We start from the raw sequence: 24,845 nt of genomic DNA, 5'->3' as shown, positions 1-24,845 counted from the left end.
GTCGGGTACAGTAGCTGGTTTCTCAGGGCTTTGATGGAAGACAGCCAGAAAACAGCCAGGTCGGTGCACCCACCTCACAGGCGGGGTGGCCAAACCCCACTGAGGTGGGGCTGTTCCCGCTGCTCGCCAGGGCTGTAGGGTGAGGGGACGGGCCAGACCCTGTCCGGGGGGGAGGCTGCGGTTCAAACAGCCCTACACCTGTGCGGGCCCAAGGGTGCAGGCGCTGCTGGGGTTAGCCGGGTCTTGGGCTCCCTGGCAGCCGGCCCGGCTGGAGCGCTTGTCCTGGGGGCGAGGGGGGCTCAGCTCACGCAAACCCTTCCCCGCCGTGCGGGAGGAGCCGGCATAAGCCACGACCCGGGGCCCCCGGCCAGCAACGACCCCGCCCTGCTGGGGGCCGGTCCCGGGGCGGGGCGGGGCCGGGCCGGGGCGGAGCCAGGCGGCCGGGCCGCAGCCGGCGGCAGCGCGGGGCTTTGCCGGCAAAGGCGCCGAGCGGGGCCGCGGGCGGGGGATGAGCGAGCCCGCTCTCCGCGCTGACACTCGCTCCGGCCGGCGGGGCAGCGGCGGGGCCGCGGCCATGAGGGTGAAGAAGGGCGGCGGGGCGGCGGCCGCGGGCCCCGAGGAGGAGCTGCTGCGGAAGCCGCTCATCGGCCCCGAGGACGTGCTGGGGCTGCAGAAAATCACGGGCGGTGAGTGCGGGCCTGACGCCGGGAGAGAGGGCCCGTGTCCTGCCGTGGGGCCCGGCCCCCCATCTTCCCTCCCCCTGTGGGGTCTCAGCCTGCCCTTGGAGAGGGGCCCCGGCCCCCCATCTTCCCTTCCCCTGTGGGTCTTCGGTGCTCCTCTTCACTCCCCCCGTGGGGGTCCCAGCCTGCCCTTGGAGAGGGGTCCTGGCCCCCCATCTTATCTTTCCCCATGGGGCCCCGGCCCCCTATCTTCCCTTCCCTCCCCCCATGGGGCCTTGGCTCACCTCTTCCCTGCCCCCGTGGGGTCCCAGCCCCTCCAAGGAAGAGGTGTGCCCACCCCACAGTGGGCTGTCTGTGGCCCAGGGGTACAGCGCTTGTACAGGGCTCCCGTCCCATCGCTGCTCCCTATCTGGCTGGGGTCAGTGTTTCCTCTGCTCAGGCTCCAGTAATCCCTTGTTCCCTAAGGTCTCAGCAGCTGGGGCCTGGCCCTTCACTTTGAAATCTGCTGCCCTGGCCGGGGGGGTGGTCTGAGTATTTCCTCTTCATCTGCCCTGGGTTCTGTGCCTGGGCTGAACCCCTGCTTTGCCCAGTTGGGGATGGGTGGAGACTGGGTGGGGGGGGACTATCTGAGACCCCTTGGATTGCATGTCTGTTCTCTAGCTCCATATCCATCCTCTGCTGCCCCACCAGTGGTTATTTACTGCCAGCGCCTGGCCCAGCCCTCGGGCTGCGTGGGCCGTCTGAGGACTACGGGGCTACGCAGGACTGCGCCTTCTCGAGAAGAAGTGGGCACTGACTAATATAGGCTGACAGCCTGGTGCTTGAACCCTGAAACCACAGGGCCAGCTAGGTCTCCGAATTCAGCAGAGCCCTGGTCCTTCAGCCACTTAGCGTTGTCAGAGGAGGACAGCTCCAGCGGGACAGCAATGTGCCTCTGCCCCAGTGGACAGACTGTGACACAGCTTGAGCTGGTGACTTTGTGCGGCATGTTCCCTAGCTCGACACCCAGAGACACGAGCCCGGGAGATCAGACCTGGTCTGAAGCTCAGTGGTCTGGTTTCTGTGTTTGCGAGAGGCCCACGTGTGAGCGGAATGCCCTGGGTGCTGCTGGCAGCGGTACCTCTCACCAGCGGGCCTGGCTGTGGAATCAGGGGCTTTGCTAGTCTGAGGCTAGGGACACTTCTGCAGCTTGTTATTGTGGCGGAAAAGCGTAGGCATGACAGGTCACTGGACGGGGGCAGCTGGAGTGGCTGCCCCATCTTCTACTCGGGAAGAGGGGCAGGAGCTGAAACAGAAACATGGTTTGCTGAGCCAGGACTGTCTCTTAAAATAGATTCTGGGGGGTTTTTCTGAGCCTGCTGAATCATTTTATGGTTCTATCATAAATACTCTGTGCTTAAACACTCCTCTCCCGCACTGCTGGCTTTGCTGGGAGCTCTCATGCTGCTGCAAGAGGAGGGGGAGGTCGAGGCTGTGAAAGGGAGTCTCTGCTGTCCCAGTTTCTGTTCCTCCAAGCACCAAGAGGGGCCATGGAGCTGCAGGTCTCTCTAGCAAGGGCCTCTGTGGAGGGGAGGGGGAATGCTTCCAGGTCTCCCCTTGCACCATGCGGGTTCAAGGGGGAGCCAACTCTTCAGATGCTAGTAACTGTGGCAACAGATTTGCAAGGCCTCCCCCTGCCCCCAGTTAGAGCTGGTGAAAGGTACTGAATTATTAGCCCTGCTGACTGACAGTTTCTCTCCGAGGAACAGGCTGTTGTGCTGTCCATCAGGGCGCCTCAAGCATGATGTGATGGGACTTGGGGGTTCGGTCTCCTTGGCCTCTGCTGACTGCCTCACTGGGGCCAGCTAGTGCCAATGTGCGAGTGCTTTTATAATACAGACACCACTAGGAGCAGGACTAGGCCACCCCACACCTGTGCCTAGAATGGGGGGGGGGACAGTGGGGCTCAGGGTGGCATTGCTGGAGGCTGATCCCGAGGGAAAGATGTGCTGTTTCCCAGCTCAGGTGGGCTTCACTCTCTTTGCAAGAAATTAAAACCATCGTTTTTCACAATTTCTACGTTGCTACTGATTCTCGGTTGTAAATTGTAATTTCAGGAATCTGCCACTTTACATTGTAGATGCCAGTTCTTGTGGCAGAGAGAAAGAAGGCGGTGGCTAGCCGAGCCCAGAGCTCTGCAGAAGCAGGGTTCCTGGTCTGCTGGCCAGTCATCGTCCCCAGAGAGGCCCCTGCTAAAGCCCATGACAGTGCTGCTCCCAAGCCTTGTACCTCTTTGGGCCCACGGGGGCAGGAGAAGGGCTCTGCAGGTATGGAAGAGGGGGGTCACTCCTGGTACTCCATGCTAAGCCTTGTGCCTGGCTGATGGCATTTGGAACAGGAGCCCCGAAGAGTCTGGCACGAAAACGACACCTGAGTGATGTCAGTGGATCTGGGGAAGTAGGGTTTGGGAGGCTGTACAGGGGGGTGTATCCCCTGTGAGTGCTCCCGGGGCAGCAGGGATAGGGGCAAGGAGAGGTCCTGCCCAGAACCTCTGCTCTTGTGGGAGGAGCATTAGGGGTCTCGAGGCTCCTCTGAGGAGTGGCTGTTAACACTCTGTGGCACTAAGGGAAAGATTCCTCCCAGCGCCCAGCTAAGATACTTGGGCGGAGTGCTGTGAGTGACTTTCCGGCCTCTCACGCTGTGCACGGAGGAAACGGCTCTTGCGTCCCATGGTTAGAGCAGCTGTGCCATAGAGGATGAAGTACGTTGTTTGTGTGGTTTGGCAAACACCGGTATAGTTGCTCCAGATAAGTGTGCCGGTCTTTAAACAAGCATTTAAAATATTTTGTGACAGGCCATGAAACTGGTGCTGGTGCTTGGTAGCCGTGTCTGGGTGTATCTGTGGTTGACATGTCCAGGCATGCTCTCTCATGTAGAGTTTTTAAGGGAATACACATGTGTATATATATTACAATCTGACACTAACGTAAATGATCCTTCCCACTGTGGATTGGTGCTTGTAAAGCATTCTGCTCTCCCAGATCTAGCAGCCTAGTGCAATGTTGGGAAGTTTAATTAGTTGCCCAAGTTTGCATATCAAGCTGGGAACAGGATGAACACTTGTAGCCACCTTCTCTAAGTACGGGACAGCAGTTCCAGAAACAAACCATTTAGTTACGTCCTTTGATGGCCTTGTCCCTTGACGCCTCTTGAGCAGGTCCCTACGAGAGCTTGAGAGCTTTACTTCTGCAGAATGTTCCCCTGCCATCCCCATGGTGTCTGCGTGCCAGGACCCTGCTGCCCTGTGAGCCATGTGCACGTTCCCCGTCTCGACACCATGCCTAGGTGTGTAGAGAGGGTGTATTATCCCTGTGCCCATCTGCTTCCCCCGGCTCCCCTCACAGCACAGGGGTTTCCCAACCTTGCATTACCAGCCGCATGTTCCAGAGCAGACAGGCAGGGACTGCTAACAAGCAGAGAGAGTGACTCCCCTTCCCTTGTTTGGCTCCCCATCAGTCCTGCTGTGACTGGGCAGGTGGCATGATGGATGCTCCGCTTGAGAAGAAGAGCCCAACTGCTGCAGGATCAGTCCTGTCCCTGGGACAGGCTGGCTCTGGAGGTGTTCTGTGCCTGGCAGGAGCCTCCCCTCACTCCTTCCCAGGGCCTTGTTTCTTCGTCACTGGGCTGTGCAGAATGACCCCAGTTTGTGTGACTGCTCCATTTGATCGGATGTGGGACGAGTATTGTAGCTGGCTGGTGCCAGGCCTTGCCACGGGCACCTAAGGAGTGTGCTGGGCAGTGTCTTTGCAGGGCAGGGGCTGCACTGAAGGCACGTGTGGTATGTAGTGGTGTTGCAGACACAGACCATCCCCCCATGCACAGTTGATGGAGCTCATTTTGCTCAAGAGATACACAAGATCTGCGCCAGGTCCTGGTGCGTTGGTCCTGCCTACAGTTCCCATCCCTTGCCCCTGGAAGTGCAGAAGGATGGTTTTTCGAAACACGCTTTTCAGTGCCCATTCCTCTTTTGGACACCATTCGCTTTAGTGGCTGAAGGCTCCTTTTTCATTCCTACTGCATAAATAATTGAAATCCACAGAATATGTCAAATTGTACGTGGCACTCAGCAAACGGGCGCAAACAGATGCTGAAAACATCCAGCCGTTCTTGCAGTTCTGTCTCTCCCTGTGCAAGGCGCTGCAGGGATGGGAAGGAGCACTGGCTGTGGGAGGGAGGCTGACATCTCCTCCAGTCTCAGCCCTTTCCTGCCAGTGGGGCGCAGAGGGTGGTTGAGGTGAGCCGGTTTGGCAGGGAAACCTACTCTAGGCTCCCCTGGCACTCTGAGGGTAAGTGTGAAATGCAAGTGCTCAGAGTTGTTTTCTGTCCTAGCTGTTCTCAAGTTCAGCTCCCCTAGGCCCAGTGGACCAGCCTTGTTCCTTTAGGTGCTTGTCCCAGTCCAGAGCTGACTCTAGATACTAGGCGAACTCTCCTACCACAGTTTTAGTGTAAGGCTTAGAAAATCCCAAACCCAGGAAATGGGCAGCATTTGAAACCGAGTTGGTCTTTCGCCAACCCTTCTCCCTGCTCTTCGCGTGTTACATCAGCTCAGCCCTGGGAGGAAATGTGCAAAGACCCTTCTTGCTGCTGGAAAGCCTTGGTATTGCAGCAGTAAGGTTGCTTGGGGCTTTTGCCCTTCCAGGCTATGGGACAAGATCCAGCCACACTTCCCTGGCGCTGCAGTGGCTCGTGCTCTCATTCCTTCCGTCCTTCCCCCAAAGTGTCACTGTTGGAGCTGCTTTGAGTCAGCTGGTGGCGCTGGGCTGGCTGTTGGGTTGGTGAAGCTCTGTCTGCGGTATTGTCCCTGGGATCTGACTCATCGCAGCACACGCTGCTACAAAAGTAGCTCGGGCTACGGCACCTTCAATGCTTTGCACGGTTTAGTTTCTTCTCATTGTTCCTAGGCAGTGGTGAGGCCCAAGGTGCGCGGGTCCTAGTGCAGGAAGTTCAGTTCAGACGTGTGGGGATGGTGACCCCTGGCTATAGCAAAAGGCTGCGCAGGCTTTTATAAGTCAAACCCTTGGACAACTGAAGTGCCTCCTCACCTGGAGCACTTCAGAGGCTTCTTTCTATTGCTGTGAATGAGCATCAGCCTTTCACCTGGGACAGAGTCACTACCAGAGTGAATAACCTGGGTTAATCGGGTCCAAGAATGGGCCTTCCATTGCGCCCTGTGGAGATTCGCTAGTCTGCTGTGCTGAGGGATCCCGGTTATGGCAGAGCAAGGCTAAGAAGTCTTCTGCTAACCTGGTTCTAATGGGTCCAGGCCCAGCATGGGCTAGACTGGCTTAGGTGCTGAGATGCTGCAGTGACATGTGCTTTAGAGACTAGGCGACATGTTTAGAATTCTGTGATCTCATTGCCAGCAATGCCCCTTCTAGTTCTCCGTGTGTTTATCTCATCCCCTGGCCACTCTGCTTTCTGCAGAGACTCGCCAGGGTTCCTGAAGCACTTGTGAAATTGGCCAACCATGACAAAGGCTGGAAGAGGCAGTTCTCCAGGGCCCTGAGGGTTAAGGTCCTGTGATGCTGGGGGGCGGGAAGCAGGCCCCAGGACTTCTCCCAGATGCTGTTTTCTGGTGTTTTGAACTCGGAATCCCTAACCCCTGGGTTGGAAAAAATGTGACTCTGAATGCAGGATGCATGGTGCTGCTCTTCCAAGCCCTCTGGCTTGAGTGTCCTTTGGACTGGCACTGAAACGCCCCCAGGAAGGGGCTGGCTTGGTGGAGCTGGCAGCTCGGGGGTGGAGCCAGCAGAACTGTGTCTAAAATGCTGTGGTTTTATGTAAGAGGAACAGCTGCTCTCTCCAATGTCCGGGCTGGTTACTCAGCAATTACCACAGTAATACCCGCTGACATTAAAAACCGGCTTAGCACTGAGCCGTCCGCGAGTGCGCTGTGGGAGCCCTGTTATGGAACCACAAGCTGGTGGAAGGAGGTCTCCGCTCCCAAAGGGGACACTGGTAAATCTAGCTCACAAGGGACTAGCCTTTTAGATGGCTCAGGGCAGCTGACTGGCTGTGGTGAGAGGTGCTGTGTACAACATTTGGTGAACCCTGTGGCAAAGGAACACTTGCTTCCAATTCACGGAAGCTCCTTCTGTTTGCTGATGTATGCAGGAAGCCAGGAAAGCCAGCTGGCCTGTGTTTTCAATGTTTCCCTGCCCCTAATAAGCTTAAGGGGGGAAGATGCTGTCCAAGCTATCCTGGGTGTATTGTGTCCTCTTAATGTGACCTCCCCCAAGTTCCATTGCCTTGCCCTGCACCAGACCTATCAAGAGCTGGCTGTGTGGAGAATGCAGGGTTGCTGTTACTAAAGCACTGTCTCCTCCACGAGCTCACCTCTGGCATTGCTCCAGATGGATTAAACAGAAGGCCAGTGTAGCATTTGCTTTGCTATTAGCAGGATTTGTCACTTGCTCTTACAGCCACACTCACAACAAGAGGAAAACCTTAGAGCCTGATTAACTTGGGATTACCCGGGAGAGGGCAAAGCTAATTTCAGATTGCAGTTAATTACAAGCGCAGCTGGAGGGGAAGAAATGTCCCTCTGTAAATCTAGGGCTGACACCCGCTCTAGGAACACAGCCTGGGTTGGCCAAGGAGTCAGGAGGGCACTGCCCGCCCAGAAAGGTGTCCATGCATCTGGGGGATACCCTCTCTCTGGTGTGCTCAGGCATGCTGGAAATAATGAAGACTGGTGGATACACAGGTTGCAGGGGCTAATGTGTATCTAGGCAGGGTGCAGTTAGATCCCTTCTGTAGCATTGTGGCATTTGGTAGCATTTCACCTTTTCCAAGTGAAGGTCTAAGGCTTTGTCTGTCTTGGGGGATCATCCATTGTTGGTGGCTGTTGTAGTTGCCATAGTGCAAACTCCAAATGTGATGAGGAAAGTCACGACTTGCGCTGGAGGAGCCCTGCCAGAAACTGGCTACCAGTGGCTCAGTTGGGGCTAGTGCCAAGCATAGACAAAATCCAAGGGAGTTGATTTTGCTGCTATTCTGCCATGATTCCAGGCCGCATGTTTGGAATGTGAAAAATGCCTAAATGCTCCAGAAACTGATGGGGCCACTGTTGTATTAATTTAGTGGAAAACATGGGCCCAAGGAGAGAGGTGTTCACATGACCCTGACACTGTCCATTGATAAACAGCGTTAAAACAAGTTTGGATTTGCTATAAAGAGACCTTGGCCTGCTTAGTGCCATGGCAAACACATTGCCTTCTGTTAAAGATGCAGAAAAGAAGGAAAAATAGTTAAAGCCTTTGAAATGTAAGATGTGAAACAAGACTGTTGTTGTAACATCCCTTTTCCTTTAGCTGAAGAACAGAAGGAAAAACCCCTCATCGGACAGTCTCTTAATCTGATCCTGGTTCCTAAAAAGCAGAACAAGACACGTGCCCGTACCGAGCAAAGAGAGGCAGTGCAGCTTCTGGCTCTGGGGCTGACTTTTACTTGAAGCCTCCCTGCTGGAAACACAGGCCCAACACACAGTCCGACCAGCCGTCCCGAGACCTGGCAACTTGTACCAGCATTGGGCTGGTTAGTGCACTGCTTTTAGCTGCTGTCTGGCCACAGGCTCACGGCAATGTTGCAAGATATTGCAGGCTTGGCTGGCTGAGCCAGACTCCTGATAGGCAGAAGGGAAAAGGAGAGGGATAGGAAAGAGAAGAAATAAGGTGGGAAGGTAAGGTGTGGGGGAGACAGTCTCCCCTCCCAGGGGACAGTAGGGATATAGCTAGCGCTGGGGAGGTGGTGCTGTCATTTGGGTCCCTTTCTGGCCCCATCTGGTCAGGATTAGGATGAAGAAGGTCTCGGGTCTCAGGAGAGACTAAGGGTGGCAGCCATAATGGTGAAGCTTACTTCTTCTCTGTTTCTTGCCTTTCAGCCAGCCAGTGTAGTGGTAGCCAGCTTTCCCCCCAGAGAAAGGCAGGGATGGGTGGAATAGTCTATTTCCTCATTATTTGTCCACCAATTAGGCCTAATTTCCAATTCAGCAATTTTGGTTCACTGACTTCTGCTCTTACACTGTTCTTGTTTACCAGGCATGATTTTCACACAGTCCTTCAGTTTGGAGGTCTTTTTGTTTAGACTAATTCCGTTTTTCTGTCTTCCTTTTGCACTGTTTCACATCTTCATTTATTGTTAGAGGTCACGGTGACAGCTGGTGAATGTTTACTCACTTCTTACAGTTAAGTTCCCAGGCAGGGTAAAATCATAGGTCTAATTATGACACTGCTACCAAAGAAGTGCTGGGGAGTTGGTTTGCCAAATAGTGCCTGAGTCCAATCCATGAACCCCCCTCGGCAAGAGGGGCTCTAAGGAATGGATAGGCGAACTCATGTCTCCGCCTGTCTGGTCTCTGCTGGCAGGTTTATGGTCAGTTTAGCAAACGTAGCTTGCCCAGGATGAATTGATTGGACTGACTGACTGCAGCCCTGAAGGGCATTTAGAAGGTTGTCCGACTCTTCAGTTTAGTAAAATGGATTTTCTGTGGTGTTAGTAGAATATCATCATCTCCGTTCTTGTGTCACGTCGGAGGCTGTTCGAGCTGCTTCTCCATTTTGCAGCAACTTTTCTGGCAAACCTGGTCAATGGCAGTGGTGGCGGTAGGGGACAGTTGTATTTCCAACATGATGAGTTGCTTTCATACAGTTGGTTTTAGTTATTAATCTATCTTTGCTTCCCAATAAGCCATGTCTGTGTAAGGGGCTTGTGGTCTAGCCTGGCTTGGCAGCGTCTTCCTGGGAGAGGCGATTTGACCTCTAGGGAGCCTGTAACAGAGGCCCACCTGCATGCCAGTGGGCAGCTAATACAGGGAGGTGGCGTCAGGCCAGTCTGACCATTGGCAGTGAAGGTTAGTTTGTCAGAGAGGCCCTTTTGCAGTGGCTGGGGCACTGCGGGAGAGCCCTTGGAGGACTGCTATACCTTGCTTGGCGTAGCATGAGCCTGAACTCTATCCACAACGTCCTCCGCCACAGCACTAGTGACGCACTGTGGGGTCCCTTCAGATTTACCCTCGGGGGAAGCCAAGCAGAGTCAGTAGGGCTCGGAGTGTGACTGGGGCATGATTTAGGGACTCCTGGGTTGAGATGTAGGGTTGGTTAGTCGCTGTTTCTCTAGTGAAGATGAGCCCTAAGTGGTAGCAAAGGGCAGTGCATGCAGCCTTGCTCTCTTGGGAACCCTTGGTCCACAGGGACAGAAGAGGTGATGGGGGAGGGGCCCCGGGTGGGGTTATGGAGTCTGGTTGGTTGGGGCTGTCTCCTGCAAGTTCTTTTCACTAGTAATCCAGGGCTTGTCTGTTCTCTAGCCTGGAAGACTCCAAGGAAGCTGGCAGGACTAAGACATTACAGGTCTCAAGCTATGAATTCAGGGGAAGGGATTTTTATTCAGACAGTTTTAAACTGTAACGAATATTGAACATACCATCCAAGTGGTGTGTGAGGCTTGGCTACGCGGTGTGTAGTGTGTTAGTGCGCACCAGCGCGTCTCCTCCACAAAACCTTCCCTAGGCCCGGTTCACTCCACCTGGCGTGCACTAGCACACTGCCTGGGCAAGGCCTTGCTGCTTAAATGATTGGACTAGAAATGCCACAACGCACGTTTCCATGGCCTCCATCGAAACCAGCGTAGGTGGGATTGGCATGTCCTGCTGTGTTCACAGTCCAATATACGTAGCTGTAAGGCCAGCAAAGGCTTTTGCGGAGGTTAGAGCGGGGGGGCCTCTTGGGCTGTAGAAGGGCTGAGAACCCCAAAGAGGACTGAGTGCAGCAGGAACGTTAGTAGAAGTGCAGGCCCAAGAGTGCACTCAAGCAGGTAATGCCACGAAACATGCAGCCACAGGAAGCCTTCAGGAGCTGCTCTGCTCTGGTGGAGCCTGGGTGAGGATTTGGTGCCCCTGGGAAACCGTGATGCCACCTCCTTACCATGGTGCTAGCTGGGACACATCACTGATTCTCCTTCCTCTCAAAAGCCTCTTGTTGAGCAGGTGACCTCCATCCCCTTTCCCCCTCAGTTACTGTTCCCTCACGCTCCCCTCCCCATGTGGGACTGAGACATGCCCCTCCCTGGGCTGCTATGGGCTTGGGGTAGGGCGGAGGGCGTGAGATAACCATACAGGGCAGTGTTTATGCACTTGTCTACAAGACAATAAACTTGAGTAATCAAGTGGCTGGGCAGCCTTCAGCCCAGCCCAGCCCAAGAGGCGTTGGAACCACCTAGGACTTGCTATTTTGCTCCAATACGGTATGTTTTGTTAGGATCCTGCTTCTTGGTCTCCCCTGCCCTCTTTTCTAGGGGGTTTTAATGTTGCTGTATCTGGTGAGTCTTCTTTCCTCTTCCTTTTGCTGCATTGCTCTGGATGCCAGGAGTAATGCCCCGGTGCTGTCACCCCCTTCCCGCAGAGGGGTATTCTGGGCTGGGGAGACAGAAGGTGCCTTTCCCTGTGTCACCAGCCTGCATGTTCAGTGTGTCTGGGCTATGTTTGCCCCCTTCCTCTCTCCCCCCGCCCGAGCATCTCCAATCTGATAATCTCCTAATCGCCAGCTCCTAGGAGGTCAGTGTCAGCGTCTTACACCTGGCTTACCTCTCAGGAGCAGGTTTCAAAATAGCCTCTGACCTGGTTTCTTAAAGCATGTTAGGAAACAGCCATGTGCTACCCAGGGGGTTCTTGCCTCTTCTTAATTTCCTGTTCCAGCGCCTGCTGGCAAGACACGCTCACCCCAGTTGAGTGCTGCTGCCTCCCTTGTCTGTATGGCCAAGGGCCGTTCTCAGATTCTAAGATCTTCCTCCTCCTTTTGGCACTCTGCTTCCCCTCCCCCACCCCCGGACAATTAAAGGCTTAGAATAAAATCTGCCAAAGCTGAGATCAGATGCTCTAATGATGAGATTCCTATAAATAAGTGTGGGTGGGGCTAGAGGATTTTCCCTTTACCCCCATGGAGGGTGCTGTAAATTCATGGGGCTGGGGGGCCCTGAGCTTAATGGGGAGGTTGCAGGGAGCATTGTCTCTCACACACACCTGATCCCCCATTAATTCCTTGAAGCTGCCCCAATAAAGCTGCCAAAGTCCAGTTTGGCCTTTCACCGGGCTGGGAATAGAGGTGGTCTGCCGGTGTGCTCTGGTCATCTGCAGGGCTTTATGGGGGAATTGCATCCATTTGGCTGAACTTGAGGTCCCAGGTTGGTTCTGTGCTCTCCCTGATTATTGGCACTGAATGCTGTGTAATCTCATCCCTCTCCCATTGCAGAACTGGCCAGCCAAGAAGCAGTGTGTGGTGGAGGAAATGCTCTCACCAATGCACATGGGAGCCGGGCCTTTCATGCTAATTTATGGCACGCACTTGACTAAAATGGGTAGTTACTAAAGGAACAAATCTCATAGCGGATGTAGAAGTGCCTTCCTCAGGGCTCTTAGCGTGTCTCTTGAAATGAGAACAGGAGCAAGGTTACCATTGCCCTGCCCAGGGGCGGTGAGGACAGGCAGTGCTAGTGTAGCTGCATGTACTAACTTGTCTATTGCCATTTTGTTCTTAGCTACTTAGGGATAGGAGGAAGCTGTGCCTGGCTGTGGCAGTGAGATGTGTGCATTCTGATGGGCATGAGGCTGCCCCTCTGATGGGACCAAGTGGGAACCGGCAGCATTCCCAAGCAGATGCTCCAGCCACCTGCTTATCTATCTTTTCCTGCTTTTTTGCTTCTGCCATGGGGCCGTTTCATCCAAGCCCCCTCCCTGGAGTTCCCATACTCAGCTCGCCCATGGGAGAGGGGTCATTCAAGTTTAGGCTGCTCTGAGGGTGGATGTAGGGCTTTTACCCACCCCTGGTGGACCATCTCATTGACAGTATGGGTCTCTGTGTGTAAAGCACTTGGAATGCCCTTACATTTGACCAGTGCTTCTCCACCTACTACCCAGCCTACTGAGCTCCCTCCAGAGCCAGGCGTGCCCCCTGGGGCTCTAAGGCTTCTCTAGCGCCAGTCACTGGGATGTGCAGACATGCCAGGTAGCCTGTCCTATGTGCACTGTCCTCAGCCACCTTTTTTTCTGCACCTGCAACCTAGGCGAGCGTGATGATGGTGGTCCTGCTCAGCGTGTAGCAGGAGGCCATCACTTTCTCGGTGCAATGAGGCTGTGACTCACCAGTCTTGCACGTGCACCATTTGGGGAATTGAGTCTTTCTGAAGAAATAGAAGTAAAACAATACACACTCTCCTCCCGTGCACTCGCTTCAGGCTCGCAAGGGTTCCAAGTCCCAACTTGGCTGGTTCCCTGAGCTGGACAGTGTCTGCTGGTGAGGTGGGGAAGGAGTAACAAGTTCATTTCCTTGGGATGGGCAGTGATATGTCCCTCCTCTGCTTGCTGCAGCGCTTTGACTGAGTGGGGACCCAGAAACTGTGCCCTGCTCGGCTTCACAATGTGTGTGCTTCATTGAACTGCTGTTGTGAAACTGGCTTATCTCCTTCCACCAAGCCAGGGTTGCACCCCGGCCCTGAAATCTCATGCTGCTCTGGGGGTTTTCTGGATCCAGGCAAGGCTTCTCATCTGCCAGCAGTTCTGATGCAGCCTTGGGCTTTCCTGCAGAATACCCTCTTCTAGCATCTTCTGCGCAGGTGAACTCTGGTTCACAAGTGCTTTGTGCTTCTCCCTTTCTTGTTCCAGAGGGACCCAGTAATTGAGCAACTCTGGTTGAATTGTTGAGCAGCAGCTGCTATTGCTGTCCTGCACATCTTCTCAGCGCAGACGGAACCAACCAACAATCAAGACAAACACTCACATGAGATCAAGAAGAGATCCCCAAATTTAATCTCACTTGTGACCTGTGTTGGATTTTATAACTCGGGCCTCAAGGGGTGGTATTCGTGTTTGACTTGTGGTGACTGGTTGCCAGCATGGATGGGGACAGAGAGGGACAATGGCACCAGACACCCTTCATTCAGGTCAGAGGGATTGTTTTGTTTCCCTTCTCAAAGATGCAAGAGCTCTCTCAGTATTAAATTTACACCAGAGTCTGTATGTTACAGACTACAGCGCTTGTCCTCTGCTGGTGTTTCCTAGACAGAAAGCAATTTTTCAGTCCTGCCCTGCTCCCAAGGGAAGTGGGGAGGACTGCAAAGTCACTGAACTTCTCTTTTGGTGATTTATTTATTTGCTGATCTGTAGAAGGAAGGAGAGGAGCTTGCAGCTGGAAGTTTGATGGTGGCTGGGCTATCTTGTGTATCTAGCCATTCATCTGTTACATGTAGCAAAGACTTAGTGAGTTGTCTTGCAGATAAGATTGGAAGCTCTCATCTTGTGTAAAGACACCAGTTAACTTGATGCATGAGCAGTCCCGTCCTTCTGTGTGTTACCCGATCTGCATTTATTGCTAAACCATTATAATTTTGTGGCTTTGAGCTTATCTACTGATCATGAAGCCAGCAGATCTTGTATAATGTATTGTAGAGAAAGGAGCTTGCAAATTCTGCAGGTGACGGCCTGGGGATCTGTAAGCCTCGCAAGCTGACAAGCTCAGGATTTATCCTCTTTCAGAAAGAAAGCTGGGAATTTAGGTGCAAAAACCTGCTAATGCAATGTTAAGTTGGTACAGTTAGAATGGCAGTGCAGCGAGCAGCATTAGCCCAGCTATACTGCACATATGCAATGTCTGATTCTTTTCTTGTTAAATATGCAGCTCAATATATTGGGGTCATAAAATGCATCCTGCAAAACGTGTAGGACCTGCAACATGGCCAACCTATCACTGTTGCTGGGGCCTTGTCTCTAGTATTTCCTGGCTGTCTGCAACCTTCAAGTTGCAGTATGCAGGTTCTTGTGCTGTGTGCACATGCAAATGCTCAGAGTTGTGGGCTGATTCCCTATGACTTTGTGTGAAAACGCCATCTTCTCCTGATAGCCAGCCATTGCCTCCTGTTGTGTCAACACTTGACATCAGAATGAAATCCCATGGAAGTGCTGAGGATGCTGACACCGGTCTGGGCTGCCACAGGGATTTTCCCCTTTGGATTTGGGCATACACAGACACTGTCTTTAAGGAGTCAAAGCCTTTTATTTTGGTGGGGGGCACTGAAGCCTCCAATTAGATATTTTGGCTCTGAAGTTTGTGAAGAGCTGTGTGAAGAATTCCTGGATCGGGGCTCTTCCTCTCTGACAAGATGGGATTCTGTTTTCTGGAGACCCTGATATCATGTGGATTGCCAGCTGAAGAGAAGCTTCTGGATGCCTGCGTTCCTGCCCTGTCTTTCCAAGGACACATGTCTCACCCTTATGGGGGGCTCTGGAGAGGCAAAGTCATGAATGAAAAACATTTTTCTGTTTTACCTGAGTTTATATAAAGCTTATTCTTATAAAACCTCCGTGTGGGGCTGCCTGGTCCGCTGGCGTCCCTTCACCTTGACACTTGTTGTTTTGGGCTTTGGGGCTGGCTCAGCACCACGCCCCTTCTGGTGCAGTTTGATCATTTTACCCTTGTCCTCAGATGTGGGGGGTTGAGACATACTTACTTAATTCTGCTCCCCAGAGGAGTGGCTTTTCCTCTCCCACCAGGTCTGGCCGTTGATTGAACCATGCTGCAGGGGTTGAGCTGTAGTTCTAGTGGCGCTGACAGCCACTAGGCTGCCTCCAATTGTACAGTGTGGTCTTGTACTCTGAGCATGGTTCTAGCCATGGTCCTTCTGCCTTAACCCATGGACAGCACTCAGCAGTGAGACTGCAGGTATTTCTCTCTGACTGTCTGTAAATGGAAGCCCCTGATTCTGGTCAGTTTGTGATGCTTCCCCCTGTAGAGCCACACAGGTCGATGCGGAGCTGGTACAAGTGACTAAGTAGGAAGGAGAAGATTCAGAGCCAGCACCCTACAGCTTGGGTGTCAGAGTGTAGGCCAAATACAGAGTACGGTGTTCTTCAAAGTTGCCTGTAGCTATTTCTCCCCCTTCAATGTGGAGGTGCAGCCATCTAGTGAAGGTGGAGCAGGCCAGGTTGGAGCCTGTACTCCTCAGTTTTTACTCACGAAAGCTTATGCCCAAATAAATCTGTTAGTCTTTAAGGTGCCACCAGACTCTTTGTTGTTTTTGTAGATACAGACTAACACGGCTACCCCCTGATACTCCTCAGTTCTGTCTCTGTAGAGAGGAGGCTGGCTTTAACCTGCTCTGTCCTAGGCTAGTTAGATATGACCTCTGCTTTCTGGCACCCTGAGACTTCTGCTTGCAAGTGAGCAAAGCTCACGCACCATGGCTGCAGGCTGTGGACAGGGCTTGTGCTGGTTCTCTAGGAATATTTATTTGTAAAAAAGATCTGTGGGTCAAGGTAGGGTCCCACCAGTGGTTTACATGAGCTGCTGGATTCCTTCTCTTACAAAATGTCTGAGGTGGTTCTTAAACACAGCAGGCTTTGGGAGAGGAGGTAGGGGCGGCTGGCAGTTAGCAAGTGTCTCCATCATTAATAATGGGAGCTGCTCAGAAAGAGCCTGTTTTTAAACAGGACTTGGAGGAAGCAAATATCTCAGTACAGACTCTGAGAGGAGCTGGGTTGATACCACATCAAGCGTGTCCCTCTCTCTCTCTCTCTCCTGCTAGGAGACTGGACAATGCCATTCTAGGGGGTAGAGAAGAAAAGCTGTTACTAATTGCATCAAATCCTACCTTCTCCCTGGCAGCTAACCTGGCGGGGGGTCCAGCTAGGTACCAGAGTACTGGTAAAGATGAGGATGTTTCAAAGACTTCCCTCAGCAGAGCTGGAAAAGATGGTGAAGGTTTTTCAATGTCAGAGAGAGAGATTGGCCAGCCCTCTGCCTTCTGTGAAGCTCTTTGCCCATAGCTCTGCTCTCTCGTTTGGATGATCCACTGACAGTTACTATAGCAACCACTGCTGCCTAGGATGGGGATAACTGTTGCCATGGTGCTAGCTGGGGAAGAATTCTGCAGAAGAAAAACATTTAATTATTAACTTGTGGACAAACATGACTTGCGGAGATGCACACCACCCGCCTTCCCAGCCAAATAGTTCACTTGTCTGGAACATGTGGTCTGATCATGTTACTGACTGTCGCTCTTACGCTTTTCAGATGCAGCTGCCTCTCTTTGCAATTAGGTGCACAGCCACCTGATCAAGGCCTTTGATAGTGGGCAGCAGGTGAAGCAGAAGCCTCTGGAAGTGATGTTAATTTGTGCCCGTGGGGCACAAATTAACGTATGTAATTATCCTAGAATGTTCCAGCTAGATCAGACTTGCTAACAGTTTGGCCTGGCCCTGCGCTGACCCTTAACCCTCATGTATCTTCACATGACACGTTCCCCGTAGCAAGTTTAGGGTTTTCTTGTTGGAGTTCAGAGTGGAGTGTTGCTTTAAATGCCTGGGCTATCTCTGCCTCAAGTGTCACCAGGAAATGTGGGGTTTTATGCAGCTGAAAGAATGCTTTGCTTTAATAGGTTTCTTCCCTCAGCAATGGGCTTCAGCTAGACTTGTGATGACGGACATAGCTGAGCTTCTGCACAGGTCTCGGATAGGAAGAAAATTATTTTGGCCAAACCAACAATCAAAGAGCTGCTCTTAGTGTTTCTGCTTGTTCTGTACTGATACTCTGAGAGGGAAATGTCACTGCCACATGCCAACAGAAAGCTTTGTGCTTAATAGCATCCCTAACAAACTCCATTTCCTATGAACTTTCACTATCTGCTGGTGATGGCACCCTGCAGTAAAATCCTGTGGAGCGTAAGTCTAATGCTTCTGTTCTTGATGCTGTTGAGTGCTCAAACAGTTCTCTGGTTAAGAGCATCTGCAAAGAGACTCCTGGAAGAGGAAAGGCACAGGATGTGCAGTTAACTTTCAGTGACACAGCACAGTACAGGCTAGCAACATGGTAATGATCAAACACATGTCTTTGTTTCTGCTCTAGAGTGCTGGGATCTGGTTCCTGTGATTGCACATCTCAGCCTGAGGGCTTTGCGGTTTGGCTCCTGGTACAGTTCGTTGTGCAGCGATCATAGGATATCTTTTTCTCTATCCTGCTAGTCACAATGTGCAGGATTTAAGATATATTCTTAATGTACTGGGGCAATCTTGAATCACACGGGTGATTTTCTATCCAAGGATTTGCCCAACACCGTAGTTGGTATAAGCACTTCATTTGTGCTTCCTCTAAAGCACGCTCCTCCTATCTGGAACCTACAGTAATTCCCTCGCACGTGTTAGGCTTGGTCTACACTACACTACAAACTTATGTCGGTATAACTACGTCCACTCCCTTGTGTGACGTAGTTATACTGAACTAACCTCCAGTGTAGACCATGGTATGTCAATGGGAGGGCTTCTCCCGTCGACATAGGTATCACCTCTCTGGGAGGTGGAGTACCAGTGCCAACAGGAGAAGCTCTCCCATGGACATAGACATAGTCTCCACTATGCACTAGTGTGCAGCTGCAGCACTCAGAAGAATCATAGAATATCAGGGTTGGAAGAGACCTCAGGAGGTCATCTAGTCCAACCCCCTGCTCAAAGCAGGACCAACCCCAACTAAATCATCCCAGACAGGGCTCTGTCAAGCCGGGCCTTATAAACCTCTAAGGATGGAGATTCCACCACTTTCCTAGGTAACCCATTCCAGTGCTTCACCACCCTCCTAATGAAATAGTGTTTCCTAATATCAAACCTAGACCTCTCAGTGTAAGTGTAGACAAGTCCTTAGCTACACTTGACCCTTGTTGACCCTTACCACACCCTTGGGAGGTGGATATCATCCCAATTTTAGAAGTGGGGAAGCAGGCACAGCCATTAAGTGATTGACCCAAGGCCATAGTAGGGTTGGTGGCAGAGGATGAACTGGGATTAGAACTCAGGAATTTTAGATTCCAGTTGTGCTCAAACCTCAGAGCAGTGGTGCCCACATTTTTCCTGTCACTCCCCCCTTAATGGAATCTGTCTGCGCCATTACTGCACAGTTGGCTCAGCAGAGGAGCTGGGGCTAAAGGTGGAGCTGGCCTGGGGGTGGAGAACATTCCTCCACACTCCTCAGTTTGGGGACCACTGCTCTAGAGCAAGTCTCTCAGAAATGCCCCACACACTGTTCTTTACTCATGCATTTGCAAGCTAAGTTCACTTACGTATATTGGAGGTCCAATATTTATTAATTTTGCCAGCATAAAATAGGTTTTCAGAGCTGCTTTTACTCTGTGCCTCTGTAACATGGAGAGTAACCACAAGGACTACTGATCTCCCCTCCCGCACAAAAGTAGAGTTGCTGTCTAGTGGCAGGGAATTGGAATTGGTCCCAAGACAAAGCAAGACCAGGGTTGGAAAGAGTGGTGTTCAGGCACAGAATTTAGCAGTGGTTGACTCAGCAAAGGGCCCCATTAACAGACCACGGTCTAGTCAAGATCTACCTCTGGTTAAAAATAGCTGCAGGCAAGTTCCTATTAGCTTCCATGAATGCTGAAGAAAAGGTAGCAGAACTTACCCCCCAGACTAGTGTGAACAGAGAGGTGAGGCAATATTGTGTCTTGGGAATATTTGTTCTATTTTGGTGAAGTCTGCTTAATGGCTTCAAAGCTGCTTGGCATTTGGATTCTGCCAGAGGGAGGTTTTAAAAAAAAAAAACCAGGCAAAACTTCTTAAACTGAAAAGGCCAGAGCTTTATTGAATGCTGACTGCTTTTCTGTGCCCTAGAAGAAAAGGGATCCAGAAGGTGTAGGGCCAGGGTCAGGACATGGTAATGAGTCCTCCATGTCTTGGGAGAAGGCATTTTTCCATCTTTTCATCTTTCCATTTGGATCAACATGGAGCACTGCAAGCTGGGAATTGTAGCCTCTGTAGGCTGCAGCTCTGTATTAAAGAAAAGGGTTTTTGGGGTGCATTTGGCCACCCCCACTGTTGGTTGTGATCCCAGAGAGCAGTCTGAAGTCCAAGCCAAGGCCACACACGCTTTCCTTACTGAATTTGTTTTCCTTCCACAGATTATTTGTGCACTCCTGAGGAAAACGTGTACAAGATAGATTTCACCAGATTTAAAATCCGAGACATGGAGTCTGGCACGGTACTGTTTGAAATCACCAAACCACCTGCCTCAGGTGAGTGCAGAGAGTGTTGTCACTATTAAACAAATGCCACTTCACATCTCTCTTCTTACGAAATAACCTTTGCCTTTCTCCAGCCCCTTTCACTCCAAGCACTTCCCAAATAGCAAAGGGACCCTGTCAACTTGAAATCTAGTTACTTAAAAAAAATTATATTCCTATCGAAGTTGGGCCTCTAGGCCAGAGGTGAGCAAACTTTTTGGCCCGAGGGCCACATCTGGGTGGGGAAATTGTATGTAGGGCTGGGGCAGAGGGTTGGGGAGTGGGAGGGGGCTCAGGGCAGGGGGTTGGGGTGTGGCAGGGGGTTGAGGTGCAGGAGGGCTTTGGGGTGCAGGCTCTGGCCCGGCGCCACTTACCTCAAGCAGCTCCAGGGTGGCAGCGGTGCACAGTCAGGCTAAGGCAGGCTCTCTGCCTGCCAGATCTGGACAGTCAGGGCACTCAATGCAGCCTGCAGGATCGCCAGCCCCGTGGCACAGCGGGGCTAAGGCAGGCTCCCTGCCTGCCTTGGCCCCACACTGCTTCCGGAAGAGGCCAGTATGTCCAGCAGTGGCTCCTGGGGTGGGGGAGCAGCAGGCAGCTCTGCCACGTGCGCTGCCCTTGCCCCCGAAGCTCCCATTGGCCGCGGTTCCCCATTCCCAGCCAGTGGGAGCTGTGGGGGGCGGTGCCTGCAGGTGAGGTTAGCGCACGGAACCCTCCTCCCCCCCGGGAGCAACAGAGACATGGTGCCAGCCGCTTCCGGGAGCAGGGCCAGGGCAGGCAGGAAGCCTGCCTTAGCCCCGCTGCACCACGGGGCTGGCGATCCTGCGGGCTGCATTGAGTGCCCTGACTGTCCGGATATGGCCTGCAGGCTGTAGACACTAGCCTGCATCAGTGTCCGTTGTGCCAATACGGACATGTGATAAAAAAGCAAGTCCCTTCCCCAGTGTTTTTAATTCGCTACATGTGACAAGAAGCAACAGGTGGATACTGCACATAAAAGGGAGAGCAGCGGTATGAGGTCATGGTGAAACTGGTTAGTGTCATTGGAAGCAGCAGTCTCAGATTTGACACCAGCTTCTCAGTGCCCCTGCCAATTTCTGTGGTTTCACAATCCTGTTTTCCTATCGCTTAAAATGTCTTTCACGCAGCAGCAGGGAAGAGACACTTCTCCAAAGGGAGACTCTGTCTGTAGAGGAGGAACTGAGTATATGTGAAGTACTATCAAAGACACAAAGTAAACAAACTGAAACACTTAGGGTTTGTTAAATCGTTGGTGTTACTTGTAACCATGATGATGACAATTCAGACAGAAGCATGACTTGTATTTTAAGTTAAGTGTCCCTTTGAACCTCTATCTCCCTGCACATGAAATGGAGTTTTCTTCATGTTACAGATGGAGAAACTGAAGCACAAAGCTGAAATGGCTCGTTCAGTGTCCCGCAATCAAAAGTATAACTGGGTTCAAAAAAGAATTAGACAGGTTCATGGAGGATAGGTTCATCAATGGCTTTTAGCCAAGATAGTCAGGGACACAACCCATGCTCCAGATGTCCCTAAACCTCTGATTTCCACAAGCTGGGACTGGACGATGGGATGGATCACTTGATATTTGCCATGTTCTGTTCTTTCCCTCTGAAGCATCTGGCACTGGTCACTGTTAGCCTAGCATCCTGTCTTCCATGTGGACCACTAGTCTGACCCAGTGTGGCCATTTTTATCTTCTCCAGGAGACAGCAGAGTGACTCCAAACACTCTAGAATCTTTACTGACACAGAAGTGCAAGAGTTGGGACACTTAACTGGGTAGCAGCATGACTTTGCAGCTGGGATTGAGATCAACATTTACATTTGAGGAACACATCCTTTATATTTCAGTCATATAAATAACTTAAAATATTGTTCCCCGAATGTAAAGCTCTTGCCTGCTCAGTGATAGAGAATGAAAGTAGCCTGTAAACAGTTTCCCCAGCAGCCAGTGAATAGAAGGAGGTGTGCAGAAGTAGCAGGCAGACCCTTTGCTGTGCTCTGCTGCAGGGCAGTCTTAATGCTGTAAGTGACAGACTAAACAGCTGATATGGCAGAAGTGGCAGGTCTGTGCCAGAGGTCCCACTCAGAAGGAAAATGGGAGTTGGGAAATCTAGCATTTCTAGACTTTTCTGCATGTCAGCTCCCATTATGTGTGTTTATTGATTCTCCCTCAACCCCTCAAAATGTTACTGAATTTGATGCCATGGAAAGGAATAGGTTTCTTATGTCTGTTCTAGTCAGGGATAGTGAGGGTAGGTGCTGTGCAAGCTTCCCATATGTATCTTTGCTAGCACATTTCCAGCACCAGTGGATCTTCCAGTTCTGGGCCTCACTTTCCACTGTTAAATCACCTGTGCCCTTGCCTTCAACTCTCCTGCCATTCCAGCAGTGAGTCTCCATTGAGCGGAGGTTGCCAGTCATTCCAAACTGTATGCCTGTCTTATACTTGTGAGCCAACTCCTGAGATAGTGGGAGAGAGAAGCTAGTGACCTGGCCTCCACTGTCTAGCTTCTTCTGCAAACATTTACTTTGTATAACTGTTTTCAGATTCTTCCATGTTTATAGAGGTGGAATCCAGTGTGTGCATTACCCCTTTCTGCTAGGGGATGCTATCCCCATGGAATGGCATGAGGAAAAGGACAGAGCTGAAGCGCCAAACTTTATGGCTCTGAAGCAACACTACAGCCCCACACTGATTTGTGGACAGTGATAGCCACATGATAAAATCAGCTCTGAAGAACCAAAATAAAATAATGAGAATGTGTTGAGGAGATCCAGAGAGAGGCCCACCTTATTCTCTACTGCCACAGCTGACTTGATTCCTTCACAAAGAAATTGCTGCTGCAAAGTTGGACTGTGCTATCTCTATCACTACATTTCCTTCAAGAAGCAGGCAGGTGGTAGATCTGTCTTTAGTTTTCTGGAAGTATTCATACTCGTTAGGGATACAAACAAGCAAATAGATTAGCTGACATAGCATCAGTGACTGGAACTGTTTGGGGTGGAGGTGTAATACTGTACTTTTATATTACCTTCCACCTGAGGATATCCAAGCTCTTTACGGACAATACACAGCGCAGCACCCCTGGTAGATAAGTAAACGTTAGCCACTTTCTGCAGATAGTTAACTTCTCAGTGCCTGAATTTGCCTGACTTGTTCACAAACATCTTATGCAATCTTTGGATGGGCCTTCAAACTGAGGAGACAGGCAGTATCAGGAATGGATCTCTGAAGGGGAAGGGGGGACTTCAAGGTACCAGTTAAAGGTGCTCTCCTTAGGTTCCCATTTCTCAGTCCACAATGATGATTTGATTTGTGCCATTCCAGAACGTGAACATGGTGATAAAAAGGATGTTGACCCTAATGCCGGACGGTTTGTACGCTATCAGTTCACCCCAGCTTTCCTTAGACTTCGGCAAGTTGGAGCCACGTAAGTACCTGGGGTATTGTGCTGCTCTTTGTAGTACTGAAATCGGTTGCACACTTACTGGTTGGGGTGAAAGTGTCTTTAGTTTGCTGTAGGTACCAGATAGTTTTGCAACTTAAGTCAGTTTAGCAGAGGCTTTTTGTTGATTGTGAAGAGGATCTCCTAACACCTTGAGGTTTGAACATTGAACCTGCCCAGTGCTTGTACCATATCGAGAAATCCAAGAGACTAATGCTAGGGTCTCATGTGGCGGTGCAGAACCAACAGGCTACACGCAGGTATCCCAGCTCCTATTCGGAGAAGTGTGGCTTGGCAGTTGCTGTCCCAGTTGCTCAGATTTTGCAAGAGGGATCTGCAGCCTCCCTCATTCCCAGCATCACTCCACGGATGTGAATGGAACAATGAATTACAATGTGAACACTTAAAGCACATCAAAATTTGCACCATTGCATTACCTTTGGTGTGTCTGGTAGTACCTGGTGCATGTCAATAAATGATGCTAAAGTGCAGCACCAATAAAACAGATTTTTCTGTAAAACTTCAGTCCAAGAATATTGCCACTGACTTTTAAATTGTAAAATGCAGATGTGTATATATTGGGGGGAAGCATATCCTGAAAAATGAAAACACTAACTGGTTCAGGGAATTTGTTGTTTATTCCAGGTGAGCCTAGCTCGCTCTAAACGTGTCCTTCCCTTCCAGGTAGCAATGTATCTATGGTGGGGTTTTGTGGGTAGAGAGGTGCAAGTTTTGGCTGAGATGCCCATACCTTCCCTTCTAGGTTGGGTGGGAGGGCCCTTTCTGCTCTCCTCAGAGATTTCCTGCAGGGATATTGGATCAGGTTGTGTCTGATCCTTTTGTTTTCTCCACGTTCACTTATGTATAAATTATTACAGCAGATTAAATGCTTCATGCCCATCAGTATTATAGGATCACATCCACAATACTTTAATTAAACAAACATCAGCTGCTGTTTCAGTACCAATCCCATTTTTCAGGTGTGTAGAAGTCACTAGTTTGGATTCATGTCAGACTGGAATTTGGGAAACTGTTTCAGTTTCAAAGCAGGGCTATTCTTAAAAAGAGGTTTGCATTAGTCTAACTTTTAAAGAAGACAAACAGCATTTTTGGATGTCTGATTACATCCTAATTAAAGGTTGAATTTTAAAGACTGAGAACTTGTAGGCAGAAAGTTTAGGAACAAAGTGAAGGTTTCTGCCTCTAGAGTCTTAAAACAAGCACCCCTAACGTTGTGCTTTGGTTGGGAATCCACATCCTTACTGTTTGGGACAAAGAATCCAAGTTGCATGCCAGCCTCTTCATCCTATTGCCTGCTACTCTGTTCAAGCAATAAATATTCACTTTCATTTGGGGTGGTTGAAGCATGAAGGGACATGTGAATCTTTAGTGCATCTGGCACGTAAATATCTTGTGATGCCAGCTACAACAATGCCATGAGAACACCTGTTCTCACTTTCAGGTGACATTGTAAATAAGAATCCGGCAGCATTCTCTCCCATAAATGTAAACAAATTTGTTTGTCTGAGTGATTGGCTGAACAAGAAGTAGGACTGGGTGGACTTGCAGACTTTAAAATTTTACATTTTATTTTTGAATGCAAGTTTTTTTTGTAC

The 24,845-nt window shown here is 50.9% G+C and overlaps 1 protein-coding gene across 1 annotated transcript in view; it reads left to right on the top strand.

Moving 5' to 3' along the window:
• The first annotated feature begins 448 nt into the window (after positions 1-448).
• UNC119 (unc-119 lipid binding chaperone) overlaps positions 449-24,845 on the top strand; it is a 34,192-nt gene continuing 9,795 nt past the window's right edge. Inside the window, exons 1-3 of the mRNA XM_034752524.1 lie at positions 449-686; positions 19,659-19,772; positions 23,112-23,214. Of these exons, the coding sequence (XP_034608415.1) occupies positions 509-686; positions 19,659-19,772; positions 23,112-23,214 (395 nt within the window). The 5' untranslated portion in view covers positions 449-508. The remainder of the gene's footprint in view (positions 687-19,658; positions 19,773-23,111; positions 23,215-24,845) is intronic.

This window comes from Trachemys scripta, chromosome 18 (genome assembly GCF_013100865.1).
Source record: "Trachemys scripta elegans isolate TJP31775 chromosome 18, CAS_Tse_1.0, whole genome shotgun sequence".
NCBI lineage: Eukaryota > Metazoa > Chordata > Testudines > Emydidae > Trachemys > Trachemys scripta.
Note: the sequence above shows the minus strand (reverse complement) of the source record. Positions and strands in the feature narration are given on the sequence as shown.